Source organism: Micromesistius poutassou (genome assembly GCF_964030765.1).
Source record: "Micromesistius poutassou genome assembly, contig: SCAFFOLD_5170, whole genome shotgun sequence".
Taxonomy (NCBI): domain Eukaryota; kingdom Metazoa; phylum Chordata; class Actinopteri; order Gadiformes; family Gadidae; genus Micromesistius; species Micromesistius poutassou.
The window spans coordinates 1-17,443 of record NW_028179066.1 but is presented as its reverse complement, the minus strand read 5'-3'; the positions used below and the strand labels follow the sequence as shown (position 1 = coordinate 17,443).

Here is a 17,443-nt window from a genome sequence, read left to right as displayed (position 1 = left end):
TTTTTGTAGGGCAACTAAGCAACAGCCTTTATTGAACGTTTGTATATGGTTGATATTTAATCATTTTGGATTTGAGTTAAATTTCATCTTTGGCGCAGTATTTAATTCGCAACGACCATGGTACAGTCGAACCGTGGTCGCACGCATTTCTTTGGAGTAGGATGTAAATCGGCTTTGGATGGCACTGTGTTAAATCGGCTTTAGATTTGCGTGTGTGTGTGTGTGTGTGTGTGTGTGTGTGTGTGTGTGTGTGTGTGTGTGTGTGTGTGTGTGTGTGTGTGTGTGTGTGTGTGCGTGTGTGTGTGTGTGTGTGTGTGTGTGTGTGTGTGTGTGTGTGTGTGTGTGTGTGTGTGTGTGTGTGTGTGTGTGTGTGTGTGTGTGTGTGTGTGCTTGTGTGTGAGAGCGACAGCGAGCGCTACGCGAGGCTGCGCCCACGGAGCAGAGAGAGAGAGAGAGAGAGAGAGAGAGAGAGAGAGAGAGAGAGAGAGAGAGAGAGAGAGAGAGAGAGACAGACAGACAGACAGACAGACAGACAGAGAGCTATGATTTAAGACCTGCACCCTTCCTGCTGTAGTGTCGGCCTACACAAGTTCAGCATATTTACGTGCGAATCTTGAATTTAAAATACTATGTTGTCTGAACGATGTTATAATTGCAAGTATGGAGCCAACGCCGGATTAGACAGCGACGTCCTGACGACGGGTTATCGCTCTGCGTGTTCACAGCGGACCTTGATTTAATGTCCATACAATTAAGGCACGCGGTGAATGCCAAGAGAGGAATCTACAGCATCTCCATGTAAATATGTCGTATCAGTGTGGACTGTGTGTGTGTGTGTGTGTGTGTGTGTGTGTGTGTGTGTGTGTGTGTGTGTGTGTGTGTGTGTGTGTGTGTGTGTGTGTGTGTGTGTGTGTGTGTTTGTGCACTATGCCAGTTATGTTCAAGGCTACACCTTTATTACAGAGCTACAAAGAAATGCGTATGAGAGCGCAGATACAGTAGAGCTGCAGAGGGCCTGCACGCGTCTTGGACGCTCAACTTCGACCTTCTCCATAAGGTCACTCAGTCTGTTTCAAAATTGTCGGCCAGCGCCTATGCTCGAGTTCAATTATTAGTATAAGAAGAAGGGTTGACATTGAGGGTTGATTTTAAATACTTTTCCGATTTCACAGGATTCATTTCTTTATTTTTGACAGCTGGAAGGCGAACGTTCCATATAATGCAGTGCAGGGCCCTGTTTCGCCCGTATGACGAAATAGGTAGAGATTAAGACAATGCAGCCTCAATGGAGCTACAATTCGTCTATTTTGACGAATTTATTGTAACTATAATTTCAAATTTCCTAAAATGGCCTATTATGTAGGTTATTATATAGGCCAAAACCTAAAATATTAGGCTATATATGTTGGTATCGTAGAAGCCTAGTGGGCCTAAATAGTACACCTATTTTCGAAAAACGAATAGCATAGTAGGGCTATGGTATATAACGAATGGGTCTATAGAATGCAGACAATTGCAGGTCTGGAGGAGGTATTTGCGGTCGTAAACATATAGGCTCGAACACGCGTGCGATCCAGCGCCCCCTATAGGCTTTCCGTGGCATTTTGTTGTAATGCACAATTGAAGCATAACAGGCGGCTGTATTCTAATTCGTTAATTTCATAATTAACTATCGTCTAGTTCTCCCTTCCAGCATAGCTTGCTAAAATATTTATTTCCGCCTATTTTCAAGAGATGTCAAACTGTATTAGCAGTTGCCATGACAGGTCTTGCTTCTGATGTTCGCCTTGCTTCAGAGGTTCGCCTCATGGCGCATAGTGCTGAGAGAATAGTTTTCTAATTACGCCATTGTCTATTTAGCCCATTTGAAACCAACCCTCCTCCTACATATCTTTGAACTGTTTCACACACCCCGTTTTCATATGTTGGCACATTCCCGTAGCAAATGAATACACAATTTCAATGAGTTCAAGCGTAATTCAATTGAGAAAATAATTGTCAATGTGTCTGTTGAATGTAAACCTATGCTGTGTAAGCCTATGTGTGAACAATTAATAAAGAATGCTTTTGTATATTAATCCATTGCTATCTGTTGTGTTTTTCTCATAATTTATTGAGTCTTGATTGCAGATTTGCTTCAGATTGTGTCCACTGTGTGCCATATGCCTACTTTAAACATTTAATTGAAAAGATAATATGCTATGCTAAGATATGTCACATGCCATTTTATAATTGGAATCACACATGAGGGTCAGTCATATATGATGTGACTGATGTCTAATAAATAACAGACTGGAATATCAATGGTGGCCATATACTCATACTAACCAGCATATATAAACACAAATGTAGTCTCTACATTTTCACTAGCCTGCACTAGTCGAATTCTAGGGATCAGCACCATGGAGAGTTCCCTTCCCATCAGGTTAAAGTGTGTGTGTGTGTGTGTGTGTAATGGCACGGACTGGGAACCAGAAACAAGTGGATATGACCTTACATGGCAACTCCATTTGCAGAACTGTGTGTGTGTGTCTATATTATCCTGCAATGGACAAGAGATTAGACAGGCAGAATACGGTCCACCTTGGACGACATTCATGCAGACAGGCCGATCTTCATGGACTGCTTAAGGTCACCGTGGCATTTCCACAAGCTAATAGGCTGACAATGTAAGACATGAAGGAGAGCCAGTTTGCTGAATGGACAGTTTATTAAGGCTTGATTTCTTCTACAAAGATAAACCAAGATACATCTTTACAACCATTACAGGTTATTATGCCCACTACAACTGTGGTTTATAGGATAATCAATATTCATCTTCTATATTTTATGTAATTATTCTTAGTGTGACGGTACATATACTTTCTTGGCCAACCTGCCAGGATCTCACTCGGTTTTCCTCACGCACGCACGCACTCAGACCTTGAGAGAAGTTGTCCATTCATGTGCACATAAGCCGCCCTGTAGTGTTTTCATGACCAGTTCAGGCCTCCTGAGGCAACGACCGCTGTGGCTGTGACCCAGTGAATCATGGGAATATTGTAGATTTTTGACGGCGCCAACGTCGTCTTTAGGGGTTTACCAGCAGTGGGGTGGGGGGTGAGAGCCAAAATAAAAACACTCAAAATGAGTTCACCACATTGGCCCGAGTGATCTCCCATCTAGTTTGCGTAAAGAGCGACCGTAAATCATAATCCTATTGGGAGTATGGGCAGTTGTCAAATTACACTGGCTTCGCTGGCCGGGAAACACACATGGCTGTTGAAAGTAATTGTTGGGAAGAAGGAAAAAAAATAAAATAAAAGATTTGATTCCCGCTCTCATACATACACACAAAAGGGACTGACCTCAGAATTTCTACAATTTCTGGGGCATGTTATAGGGGGCATATACACCCTATAATATACTATTATAGGGGGCATACAAGTCCTAACTGACAAGAGTGAGCGATGTGAACCAAGGTTTGCTATGCAGGTGTGTTCCTTAGATGTGAATGGAGAAACGTGAAGGTTGGACGTTAAATTAAGCATATGGTACTACATGTCTCATACAGACAAAAAGGAAGAGAAAACAACTGACACAATTATGCCTGTTTGCAGCGTTACTGTCTGCCTTCCATTCCCCGACTACCAATATGGCAGTTTCAGTTTCAGTGAGTCCAGCAGTTCTTACACGGGCTACACAGAGTACGGATTTGGGATTCCAGAAAAAGGCGACGTTTGAACAGGGGAAAAAGGGTACTGGAACCTGCAACGAAAACATTAGTCATTGGTCAAATCTCACGACAATCCAGGGGCTTGAAGGATGCATAATACTTTCAATACGTCATTTCAGCTCGCCATGCGTCGATGTACAATTTGTTAAATTACTCACGATTACATTGTTTTGATTGAATCCCTGATCTTTCTTTACCATAACAGAAAACAAAAAAAATGACTTGTGTTCGTTCCTATTCAAGGGGATCTGAACCAAGACGAAAACCAACAGCCAAAGAACACACAGAAACCACATTTCATTCTTGTTTTTTCTTTTCTTCCTCTTAGACTTGATAGTAAATCAGTTACATATTTTTTTCGGTTATACATTTTTAGGCTTTTCCTGTGACTATAGGCTCCTACGTTAAAGCTTAGCATTACGAACGACATAACTGACTAAGCAAAACCCAATTCAAGAGGAAAGGAACATAATAAAATCATCAGAATGATGATGATTGGACAAAATACCCCCCCCGCCCCTTGTATGGATCAAACGCTGAACTCAATTCAAACGTAGCAGGGTCGTTATTACAAACGTGTGCTCATAAAAACAATTTTAAAATGGTGGATGTGACAATTCTCTCAGACTGGATTGTGTGGACCAAACATGATCCCCTTACAGGGTTACATACAAATGACCATGACATTAAAAAAAAAATAATGACGGGTCAATAGTACAATTGTTTGATTTTCAGTTATGAGAGTGCTCCGGTCGTGGAGGACATGTTGGTTCTTTTCGTTCCCAGAGACCTTGCAACTCCTCCGTTTGAAAGGACTCGAGTTCCGTGTGACATCACACTATCCCTGATTTCTCCAGCGCTGTCACTGTTACAGAGCGGTTCTTCTGACAAGTCAATTAAAAGTCCAACACAACAAAATTAAGGCTCCAGAAGAAAAAACGGGTTTCTGAAAAGAAAATTGTCAGTAGTAAGCCAAAAAATAGAGATTTTGTTGATCTGAATGAAAAATAGATAAACCACTGAAGTTTTACTATAGCAGTTCCGCAGACCGACATTGTATCTGGAATCCTCCAACTTTGTTGGCACAGTTAAACCTTTGAAACATGGCAATGTCGCCCCCCAATGGACAAATAGGGGCAGGACGCATCAGTTCCTGATTGTACTGACGTATAAAGTGGCAGATTTGTTATTCCGTGGTGCAGTCAAACCCTGATTCAATTCGAAAAGGGATGGGGGAAGAAGAGGGGCGTGGGCTGGAGACAAACCCAGTCTGATGAGAGAAAAATGGTAGAAATTTAACAAAAAAAAGTCTGAACAGTGTGGTGGGGGTGAGGTTACACAGAAATCAGCTTAATATCCCTGCTCAAGAAGTGGGAGGAACATGGGCCATGAAAAGCACGTCTTGACGATGGCAAAGATTCACAAGGATTAAATAGAAAAAAAAATGATGGGCTTGGTTTAATGTTCATATTCTTCTGTCTCTTAAATCAAATGTTCTAGTGTAACTGTTGATCAAGCAAAAGGATAAATATCTTCTATTGTTTATTCCGGTTTTGGCGCTCCTGTTGAAAGAGTGAAGGACAACGTTAGTAATGATACGACGGTTGTGATTGTTCTGTGTACGGATATTAATATGTGTTCATCAACAGCTTGTGTAATGTTGTAAACACCAACAATAAAACATGTTTTAAATGGAGATTTAAAAGAGTATATAGCGTTTACCTGATCAAGCCGAGAGCGGCTGGGGATCGGTGCAGGCTCAAAGGTCTGTCGTGAGGAGGAGACGGGGAGAGAGAGAGAGACAACAGAGTCAGGAGGTTCACAGCTACAAAAAGGCTTAGCTGCAATGTGTGAATCAGCTGGACTCGTGTTGTTCTAATCCAAACACCACAACGCCTACATTTACATTTTGGTCAATTGGCAAGGCAAAGCCTTTTTATTTATCCAGCACCCTTCCTTCAACCACAAGGCCATTCACACTGCTTTACAAAGGAAGAAACTCATATCTAAACAACATTAAAAGGACAACTACTAATAGACAAAAGACTGAAAGAAAAAAAAGCTGGTATTTCCAAGAATGGGCATGCAGTCAACGCATTTCAGTACTGAGCATCGAGAGAGCAAAGGGTTCCACCAACCTTGCGCACCTCTTCCTCCTCCTCCTGTCTCTTCTCGTAGTGGGAGAAGTCATCGAAGATGGAGGTGGTGTGTTTGTAGGTGGCCATGATCTTCAGCACCTGCTTGGCCTTCTCCAGGGGCACCTCCTGGGTGTCCCGCGAGTTGGTCACCGGCTTGTTGTCGTTGTTCTCCAGGCGGATGTGGCGCAGCTGGCTGTTGGGCACGTCCTTCACGAACAGCCAGTCCACGTCGAACTTGCCCTTCCACTTGTCCTGTGCCCACACGCCGGCGCTGGTGCCGTAGTCCACGGGCGAGCGCATCTCCGCCACGCCGCAGAAGTGCCCGCTGCCGTTGACGCTGAACAGCAGGTAGACGGGGCCCTTGGCGTTCAGGTTGCGGAAAGCCCCGTCCAGGCGCTTGTTGCCGTGCTCCGTGCTGCACCAGATGGAGTACTTGATGGAGCGGTGGATGTCGTCCTCGGAGTAGCTCTTGATGATGAACACGCGGCCGTTCTTCAGGTTCCACTCAAACTCCCGGGGGTTGTAGCTGTGGGCCGCGCACAGCTTCTCCAGCACCGGGTGGTTCTCCGCGCCCGGGCCCATGCCACCGGCGGAGGCGGGCGGGCCGCCGTTGCCGACGCCGACCATGCCCGCCACGCCGCAGCCCTCGTAGCCCGGCCCGTTGGGCCCGTAGCCCAGGTTGCGGTTGCGGGGGGCGACCCAGCGGGCCTGGGGGGGCGGGGGTTGGTTGTGGTTCTGGTAGGGCTGCGGGGGAGGCTGATGGTGGTGGTGGTGGTGGTGCTGTGGCTGTAAGGCCATGGGCTGCATGGGAGGCTGCACCATCGATTGGGGTGGAGGGGGCTGCATAGGTGCTTGCTGAAGGGGGGGCTGGGGGCCCATGCCGTGGGGGTGTCCTAGAGGGGGCTGCTGCTGATGCTGCTGCTGCTGCTGATGCTGCTGCATGGGGCCTGGGGCCACTTTAGACACCGGCCCCTTGTCCCACGTGCCAATGTTCATGTTGTGTTTGATGGGCGGAGGCAGAGCGCCGCCTGGGGGCACCATGCCCGGCTTCAGCTTGAGCTTCAACTGCTGGGGCTTCGCAGGCTTGCTTGCAATGGCAGCCCAGGATGTGGGTTTCGGGGGGGGCATCCCTATAGGCATGGCACCGTTGCCCGTGGGCCCCAGTGCAGGTCCACCGATCACAGAGCCGACGGCTTTGACTCCGGACCCCTGGCCGGTCATGTCCCCGCCTATCTTCAGGCCCACCATGCCCTGGTCCAGGCTGTTCATACCGGGGGCCTTGTTGAGGGTGTCGCTGTGGAAGCCTGTCTGGCCATCAGGCACCAGGGTGCCACCCAGGGAGCTGGGGGGATAGTTGTAGCTCCCCCCGTAGGCAGAGCTCTGGGTCTGCTGGCCCTGGGTGCCACTCGTGCCCCAGGCAGAAAAGGCTGGATTCTCTGGGAAAAAGTTAAACCTGTGCGGGTAGATGCTGCTGCCCAGCCCCCCCGGCTGGCCAAAGACAGTGTCCGGCATGTAATGATGGTCTCCATTGCTCAAGGGTCCGTAGGAAGTGAGGTAAGGGATGGGGGGGTCTCCGCCGGTGGACCAAGGGGCCTCGCTGAGTGGGTAAGGGAATCCAATGGAGGGGGCGTAGTAGCTGGACAGGTAGGGGTCCGTCATCGACTGGTAGCTGTTGTTCTGGAACGCAAAGGAGACTGAACATGTTACAAATATCACCACGTTTCATTTTTTTTAAAGCCATACTTAAGATGGGCTGAGATTGATACAGTCTCTAATTCTCTAACTCTAATTACATCAATAGTTACATTAAGCTCGGACTGATCACTTAGTAATTAGCAGACCATTAAACAACAATGGGATACCAAATATTACCTGAGTGGATTGACCAGTGAGGTAAGGCTCAAAGTCATTGTCATGGACATTTTCCTTCTGATGCAGTGAACCATTTTGCACTAGAACAAAAATAGATTAAAACAATAGTTATGCAGCGTCAACAACTATGGGACATTTAATGCTTGTGCCTTAAACACAGACACAATTTCTTTGGACTTTTGGAACACAATTAATGAATGGAAGAATGCTACACTGACTTCTGGAACACGATGAATGAGTGAGTGCTGTTATCTAATCTATCTATCTACACTGTCGGCCTGCTGCCAGACAGACAGAACTGACAGAAAAGTGGATTCAACACATATCACCAGTCCTGAGAGTGGTATTAAACAAATAGTTAAAATGTCATAAGAATGTCACTCAACAGACACAAGTACTATGACTTATGCCAAACTGTAATTGAAATAGGATTACAGTGAAACAACTAAATGAAAACAGTTGTCATAATCAAGTTATTCAGCGCCACAGTGGTAAAAGAATAAAGACACAATGTAATCAACACAACACTTAGTGGAGTAAGTGAGATCATGAGGGAATAAAAAAGGTGTTTGTGATAAGCAACTCACTTTTAGATGCTTGTCCCTTTGATCTCTGCATCATCGCCGGGTTTTACGAGGGGGGAAAGGAAAAAGATAATGTTAACATTTTCAGTGAATGTACAAATCAGCATGGTTTTATAACATATTAGTGATTGACAGCTTTGTTGCACACACACACACACACACACACACACACACACACACACACACACGTAGATAGCATGCTCAACTGACATCTGTCAAATACTCTCCAACTTTATATAAACAAATACTGATCGCCAAACGGAGAACAGCTCTGACAAGTGCAGTTAAACGTGAATCATTAACTTTCTTTGTTATTTCTCCAGCTACCAGCCTTGGCCTCAGTGCCTATGGACTTCAAGTGAACGACTACACTTAATCGTTCTCCATCAAACGTGGTCTTACAGTCTTACTGAATGCACCCATACATGGATAGACATTATACCTAACACATCTCCCAATCCACCTCAACCCTTTAATGGACCGCAGCTAGCTCTGGCTATATACATGTACCGGTCAGTGTCGATGGCTAGCTAACATCCACTACAAATAGCCATAGCCCGATACATAGTTAGCAGAGCAGCTAGCAGGCGAGCTCACTCATTCTTCCTACCTGAGGGTCAATGCTTGTAGCAGACATAACGCATTAAACAAGTCCCTGGATTCTCACAGAGCCTTAGCTTGTGAATATTTTTCAACCGATGTTTTGTGAAACAAGTTCCCTGCTTAGTTTCAGCTTATGTGGTTGGTTATGCCGTGTATCTTGTGGCTAAATGCTAGCTTGCAGCTAGCTCAGCTGTGTGCTCTCCGCTGCACGGATCTCAACTTCCACACTTCAACTATGTAGCCCCCGAAAGCTGTGTCCGAAATCAACCAAATCCTGATACAGTTTGAATAGAAGCGTTAAATGTCGGCTGGTTTGACCTTAATTACAGTGTTATTTCTGTCTTGGTTCGATCTTTAGATTGTCTTAATACTTCCAGACAGATCCCTCCTCAGTTGAGAGAAGCCCAGTGCATTACTTCCCCAATGGCTGGCTGCTCCATCCGGGCTCCGAGCTCCTGCTTGACGTGTTGTTGTGTCACCGCCAGGGGGCGGTGCACCGAATAGAGCCTATAATAAATAGTAATGTAGCATATACCGGACACTTCAGTCAAACTGAAGGTGTTCGGTGTAACATATAATTAGAAGCAGATCGATCTACGAGTCCCAGGCCTACACCGGCGCTAACAGGGGGCGGGGGGGGGGGGGGATATTGACCCGTGTGTGTTTTCTGAGTTTGTGTTTCTTGTTCCTATAGTGTAATAATAATACTAGTGTATTTTCCCCCAGTGTAGCCTACGCAATTAACCCTCCATTATCCTGAAACGCATGATCATCAAATCTGGCATCGAGTTGTAATTACTGCCGCCTGCCACCAGACGTCCTCAGTAAACGTCTCAATGCAAATAACTATCCATCAATAATCCTAATTATTGGGTCTTGTAGTAGAGTAGTCCTACATGCATCCGGTTTATTATACTGTCAATAAAATGATAAACAATACACAGAACAGTCACCGTAGGCAAATTAATAACATTGAGGTAGGCCTACACATTATTATAATGTGATGTGCAGGCCCTGATAAGTGGAATTGGAATTTAAATGTAAGCCTACACTGATTATTAACCTATTCCTACTTCCTCTGGTAGGCCTACATGTGTGTTTATTTCAAACGGGACAGAAACGCTAGGCGTAGGCTGCCATCCATTCAAGGAACTACAAGCTTGCAGTGTATAGGCCTGGTGGGTCTTTGGCGAGTGTTCTGGAAGCTATCAAACCGTAGAGCTGCTCATGTTTTCCTGCTGGCGCGCTGCTCTGGCCTCCAGTGCGCACTCCACTATGGAACGCAAAAGTACCGCCTGGCACGGAACGAGAATCGGAAGGAAAAAACACATGCGAGAGAATGACCCATGACAGGAGCGCGATGTTCCGTAATCTGGAGAAGCGACGAATGCGTCGTGAAGGAGAAAGGCTTCGAACTTTTCTGAACTGGCCCGCCGACGCACCGGTCACCTCTGGGGACCTGGCCAAAGCGGGGTTCTTCTACCTGGGTTCCGGAGATAAGGTTCAATGTTATTGTTGTGGCGGGATTCTGAGGTACTGGGTTCACGGAGACACCCCTTCAGTCGACCACAAAAGGTATTTTCCAACTTGTGGTTTTATGTTGGGTGGAGACGTGGGGAATATTCCGCTGGTGGTCGCCCCTGGGTCCTCGGACTCCGTGGACGGTCAACTGGTGAGCCAGCTGCAGAGGATGACTGTGGACGACCAGGCAGCGGCTGGACATGCGGTTTACCCCGAGATGGAGGCAGAGGACGCCCGGCTTACAACCTTCCACAATTGGCCCCCCGGGGCCTCAGTCCAGCCAGATGTACTCTCCAGGGCAGGGTTTTTCTACACAGGTGAGCTGTTGCCAAATAAGGCTGCTTTGTTTTCAATAACATTGGGAATTAATTCGACCTCCGACTTTGAATAGCAAAAGCCATACTAGACCTACAATGGTTATTCATTTATACATAGCCTATAATATACCGTCTTATATATATTTATATATAAAAAAGAATAGCTAACAAACATGCCCATATTCAAAACAGAGGGCTAGAGAGCCCTCATTGTGAGAGAGTTCATAGGACAATTGAACTGCTGATCCATTGGGTTGTAGAAACCCCTCGACAGCGCCAGGCTTGCACAGGTCTAAAGGAGAAGGTGCTCACAAACCTCCTATACAATATCAATTACATTTTACAACCGCAACCTCAACACCAAAACAGTAAACAGAGACACAGGGAGCATCAGAAACGTTGGTGTGAATCTCGTCGTCCACAGGGTTTTGTTTAGTTTTGTGTGTTTGTGTAGGGGGGGGGGGGGGGGTGGGACTTTAATGAAAAATGTAAAGTTCCCCCAATTCAAACTGTTATGATAGCAGTGTTTCCTTTCAGGGCACGGCGACAATGTTAAATGTTTCTTCTGCGACGGCGGTCTCAGGAACTGGGAGCCCGGGGACGACCCCTGGCAGGAACATGCTAAGTGGTTCCCAAGGTAACAACAATCCTCACATCGGCTTGTATCATCCCACAGACCCAAAGTTCCTTTTTTTCAGTCATCAAGCATGATGTTGTTGATATAACTGGCTTACTACTACTTCATGACACAGGTAGCATTTATGCAAAGTGACAGTGTCACTAAATACAGGTAGGGGGGCTCAAATCTACAGATGGTCGCGGACAATAAAGATGGAATCCATAACCTTATGAAAAAGGACAATTTGGATTGAAGTTGATCACCATAGCCGCCGCACTATCCTGCCTACTTTATTGTTGTTGTTGTTGTTGCTGTATGAGCTACACAGTTCAGTATTGAAAGTCCAATTTAACGTGAGTTGTGTGTCTGACAGATGTGAGTTCCTGCTCCGGTCCAGAGGGCAGGGTTACGTCAGCAACATCCAGGACTCTCACTTTCATCACAGCGAGACAGTGGTGAGGAAACAGCATATCTCTCATCCCTGCTGAATGCTCCCTCTAACCACTGACCTTCATCACTTTAAAACTCCACGCACGCACCCTGGTCCAACTCTGAATTGGTTTAAAATGTAGATGTTGTTTCAGGGTGGATCACAGAATCCTGTATCTCGAGACATCAGCTCACGGCATGGTAAGGAGATAACTTTGATTGCATTGATCCAGAACAATACTTAACTGATCCTCACGTCAGACTTACTACATCAAATAACAGAACGTTTACACCTGAAAGTGTATTGTAAAAACGTTATAGTATTGAGTATTGATTTATTAAGTAATTAACTTACTCTCCTATTTTTACAACTACTACTACAATGATATTAAATCCAAATCCCCAATTTTCTGTATGCTTTGCGTTGACTCGACTTATTTTGCCTGCCTCCCTGATCCCTCTCCTCTGCTCGGGTCTGTGTCCGTAACCCCTAGACGTGGTGGCCGGTCTGGGGGGTTCCTCCGCCATGCTGTCCCCCGTGGTGCAGACCGTGCTGCGCATGGGCTTCCAGGCCAGCCTGGTGGAGAGCCTGGTCCAGACCAAGTACCTCCTGAGCGGGCAGCACTACACCTCCGTCTCCGACCTGGTGACGGATGTGCTCCAGGCCGAGGGGGAGGAGAGACAGAGAGACCCCCAGAGCAGAGGTAAGGCCTATGGGGGCGTCTCGGTCTAGCGGTCAGGGGGTATGGCTCCCAGCCAGAATGTTCTGGGTAACCCCATTGTTGCGGTTTACCTGTAGGCATCATTGAGCCAAACCTAACATGCTGATAAATGGCACGAAACCGAATTCTCTGTAAGCTGCTTTGGATAAAAAAAAAATGCAAAGCGCAGTAGTTAAGATTAAATGATTAACAATGCTTGAGCTGTGTCTGCTAACTGTGTTCGTATCATTTGACCTTCCAGAGCCAGAGGTTCACCAGGGCCCCAGCACTGGAACACTCAGGACCCGGGCCCCCATTAAAGAGAAAGGTCAGAGTTCAAAATCCAGGGATACTTTTGTATCCATCAATGAATCCATTTACTAAACAGAATCCTCTGAGGTCATTGAGCAATGATTCATATTTATTTTATATTTTTGTGTGTGTGTATCCTTGTGTGTGTGTGTGTGTGTGTGTCCATGTGTGTGTGTGCGTGCGGTGAGCAGCTGTGGACCCTAGTCCTGAGGAGCTGCTGAGGCAGCTGCAGGAGGAGCGGACCTGCAAGGTGTGCATGGACAAACCGGTGTCCATCGTCTTCATCCCCTGCGGCCACCTGGTGGTGTGCAGCGACTGCGCCACCAGCCTGCGCCACTGCCCCATCTGCAGAGCCAGCATCAGGGGCAGCGTCCGGGCGTTCATGTCCTGACCGGTGGCGTTGGCCCGGCGATCCCCGCGTTAGAAGTGCAGTGGGGGGTTCAAAACCCTTTTTACGACAAGAGTGCACTGGTGTAAAAGTGTTGTATCAGAGTGTCTCCCGACACGATATGTAGGCAGTGTCTATTACACTGCAGACATTCCTAGTCATTGTTTGCCTTGGAGTTTTTGTTGCTATTGTGATTCAATTACAAAATGGCATTTGAAATAATGCCGTTTTTATAAATCAATTGTTTTAACACATTTAAAAAAAAATTTATGCTGTCAATCAGTGCTTATGTGAGAGAAACACTGAATATAGATCAGAATAAAAGTTCGGAAACATATATCAAAAGTACATGTTTTTTTATTAACAAACGACTATTTACACGTTGAACCGAACGCACAGCTGACGATTAGAATTACACCATCAGATCACGTCGAGTCGGAGCTTCAGTGATCCCAAAAGTATAGAGTAACAAATCAATTTCCTTCCACTTCCTATTCACAGAAATTGTTATTCCTATACAATGATGGTAATCTTTTATCTCCTTTTGAATCTAACACACAGTCATAGCAGGTTTTGGCTAAATTATAAATTATAGTGGTACGGAAAAGACGCTCTATTGCACTTTGATACTCATGTTTTCACATAATGACCATAGAAGCATAACACCAATGCTGTCATAATATGAAGAGCAGTAGACGTTTGCTAACCCAGTCCACACTATAGCTACACTGTAATTTTTACCTCTTCTTGTGACTCTTACTTATCTTAATAAAGAGTGGTGTTGGTCGGCCTATGTCTGGCAAACATATGGCCACTTTAAAAATAAGAGAAGTTTAGAGTCTCAGATGTTATCAAAATGACATGCAGGAAAACCACTGAAATAGTTTAATTAAAATCAAACATTTTGTGATTGGCTTTTGTAAATAAACATAAATTGCATTACCTTGAGAAGTAAATATTGAATTGAAATATAGGACAACGTAATATCTTTAAACTCTGATTTATGTTCAAAGCAAATGCAGATACTGACTGTTTAGACATAGCATGGGAACACAAACGGCATCAAACAAACCGTACCCAGCCCAGCATACATACACAAACATGCTTTAACACACGCAACCGTCTACAGTTTACTGTTGAGTTTAGAAAAGCTTTGTACAAAAATGAACAATGATAGATGATGGATGATCCGTAGCAGAATCTGAGTCGCCTTTCAGCTTGTACATGAACACATTTACCAACAGAGGGCAGAAGTGATTCAAACAAATGATAAGGCATCAGGAGTTTTGCCTTTAGTTCAGGTGGTTGGAAGAGCTCCAGGATAAGAAAGTGCTAATAACTGGTTAATATTACTTTAACCATAATATTACAAGTATTAACAATCAATTGAATGACTTTAAAACGTACTGTTGTAAAGTCATTGAATTAAGGTTCAGATGGCACACAACATGTTAGGTTAAGTAGGCTATCTGTATCAGAATTAATCAATTAGAATGATTGGAGACCATGGTTATGTATTTGTCATTCTTTTCATATACATAGAAATACAAAACCCATATAAAAACATGCTAGTACATCTTTACAGTTCAGACCATAGCACAGGAGAGGGAAAAGTGTACATGGTTCATTCCTTTGTGTTTCTCTGTAGCCAGAAACCCTTTCCCCTTCCATTTATCGGTCATATTGTTTTATAGCACACAGACAAATACGGTGGTGTGTAATCTTTTCTTTAGTGTGAGTTAAAATCATCGCCGTCAGCGTTGGAGTCTGTCAGCAGTTTGAAGCAACCAAAGCAGATCCTCCCTCAGACCCAATCAACTGAGTGTGGCTTCCAATCTAACACAACCAAAGTGTGAAACAGCAGAGAGCGCAATACTGAACTGGCTCTTGGTGGTAATAATGGAAATTGACAGTGATAGTAATACGTTTCTTTTGACTAAAGAATCCCATGCTCTTTGAAACTGCACCCTTTTCTCTATTCCAAGCTCTTTTTTTGATTCCAGCCTGATTCATTATTACACTATTCTATTTTTGACAGGAGCCCCGCCCCTTCTGTCTCTCTTTATAGCGCTCTTCTCCCCCTTGTGTGTGTGTCTCTCTCTCTCTTCCTGGACGGGCCTGCGTGATTCTGCATACAGTCCCTGGGCCTAAAGTCTAAAGTAAACAGGCGGCCATGCAATACAATGGCTCCCCCCAACAGACGCCACTGTAATTCGGCTGTCCGACCACCATGAGAAGCCCGAACCAGCAATCACACTTTTCAAATCCCACCACAGTCCTCTAGGAACAGGAGCGCCGCAGACTGGGGAAGGTCGCCCGCAGTCTGATCACATATGCACGCTGCATTTTACCCATAGATCGAGATGCTGCCCACGTTCCCGGTACAGAGTTGCGTTCATCAAAGTAATGAACCATAATGGCGGTTCACAGCAATTTGACATCGGCATTCAAAATCAAAGGACAAAAAATATATTTAAAAAGATTGATACTTCCCTAAGTGCACAGTATGAGACTCTTATACAGTCATTCCCCTCCATCAGCACACCCAGCAACACCATCATCACCACCATCAACACCCCCCCCCCCCCCACCCCCGTCCCCCCCCCCCCCTCCCCCCGACCCTGCTGAACAAAATGGAGTCGATGCCGGGAAGCATGTGCGTTTGGTACGCCAGTGGAACAACATGTCTGAAGTAGGACAGTGAGAGGGTAGATGAAGTGATGAAGAGATAGAGGAGAAATGTATGCCCAGGTCTCAGGCGTCCGGAGAGTTCTGGGGTCACGGCGAGCCACTCAGGGTGGGGCACTGTCTGGTCACCTCCCCTCCTATTTACGTAGACCTGGAGAGAAGAGACAACAGTACAGCCTGGGTTAATGTGGGACTGGTAATTCACACGTGCATTTAGATACACACACACACACACACACACACACACACAAAGATACACACACACACATAAATACACACGCACAGACACACACACACACACACACACAGACATGCAAAAAGACATAAACACACACAAACACATACACACACACACTAAATACACATACGCATAAAGACATACACACACGCCCATTCCTCTCTCGCTCACCAAAGACAATGCTGATTAATCTGTCAAGAGGCTAATTATACACTCATTTCCATGTTGGAACAGAATTAATATATTACATCCCGGGCATAATAAATTCCCCATGGTACCTAATTGATGGATCCAATTTTGAACAGAGCTGTGTATTTGCTATTAATGCTGAGAATGTTCTGGAGCTGTGTGAGGGATAGGCAAATGGATCACTGTAGTATCATCAGAGCAGAGCCATACATATAAGCCTAAGGGCCCATTGGGACAGAGACCCACACATTTATACTCCCCCAACAATGATTAAGCTCCTGCTCTGCCAAATTTGGACAGTTACACAGTTTAATTGTACCGTCAGCAATTTGCAAGTGTTAGCTTAAAGTGCAATTGTGTCCACATTAAAAAGAAAGGAAACGTGCATGTAAAACATTGGACAGGGGGACACTAGAACTGCTCAGAGCATGGCGGACTACACTATTCCCATGTTGAAACACCCAGCGCTGTATGCAGCGCACTCTGCAGTGCACAGCCATACTTACGGATACATGGGCTTTAACAGGAGATGGGAGGGTTTCTCATTGACATGGTAGAGTGGGAATGGATCAAATCCACCAATAAAATCAACTGAAAACAAAGGATGAAACAACACAAAAAATGACGACGTAAATAATCATGACAATGGCAGAACAGACGACAAAAACACAGAAAGGATCACTGGGGAACACAGTGTACAAATCAACTGAGTGGGGGGGGGGGGGTGATATGTAGGAGGGGGGAGGGTGGGATGCAATGGCTCATGACATCGTGCAAACACCTGAACACACACACCCTCTATTAAATATCTTTGTCATCTCATCATCGTGCGCGCGCGCGTGTGTGTGTGTGTGTGTGTGTGTGGAGGGTGGGGGGGGGGGAGGAGGCATGGAACGTGGAAAGTTGGCCAGCTGTCAAAATAACCTAAGCCTTTTTTTTATCACTCAGCCACAGAGGTGACCTTCACTGCACGTGCTCCATCGACCGGCCGCTCAAACCCTTCTGTTTATTCTCCCACCCAAAGAATATAGAGCCGCTCAGGGCCGTCAGGTAGAGAGGCACAGCAAACACTGCCCTGCAGTATGGAGGATAACAGTGTGGGAGAGAATGAGAGAGAGAGAGAGAGAGA

The 17,443-nt window shown here is 45.5% G+C and overlaps 2 protein-coding genes across 4 annotated transcripts; one reads left to right on the top strand and one right to left on the bottom strand.

The window, feature by feature from the left end:
* Positions 1-2,705: 2,705 nt before the first annotated feature.
* LOC311373159 (YTH domain-containing family protein 1-like) lies at positions 2,706-9,334 on the bottom strand. Of its 3 annotated transcripts, none has more exons than XM_084489994.1 (6): positions 9,231-9,334; positions 8,313-8,337; positions 7,726-7,805; positions 5,854-7,530; positions 5,438-5,482; positions 2,706-5,277 (listed from the first exon to the last, which is right to left on the bottom strand). In XM_084489994.1, coding segments are annotated over exons 2-6 (1,830 nt in total). In that variant the 5' UTR covers positions 8,314-8,337; positions 9,231-9,334; the 3' UTR covers positions 2,706-5,250. The 3 variants fall into 3 exon arrangements, with proteins under 3 accessions (XP_084346120.1, XP_084346121.1, XP_084346119.1); XM_084489995.1 differs by having other exon boundaries at positions 9,240-9,334; XM_084489993.1 differs by having other exon boundaries at positions 8,920-9,319.
* Positions 9,335-10,236: 902 nt separating this feature from the next.
* On the top strand, positions 10,237-13,202 carry LOC311373157 (baculoviral IAP repeat-containing protein 7-like; the record flags this gene model as incomplete). Its single annotated transcript, XM_084489992.1, has 7 exons — positions 10,237-10,750; positions 11,288-11,387; positions 11,743-11,824; positions 11,954-11,999; positions 12,293-12,502; positions 12,762-12,827; positions 13,003-13,202. The coding sequence occupies exons 1-7, from the start codon at positions 10,252-10,254 to the stop codon at positions 13,200-13,202; spliced, it is 1,203 nt and encodes a 400-aa protein (XP_084346118.1). The 5' UTR covers positions 10,237-10,251.
* Positions 13,203-17,443: the final 4,241 nt, after the last annotated feature.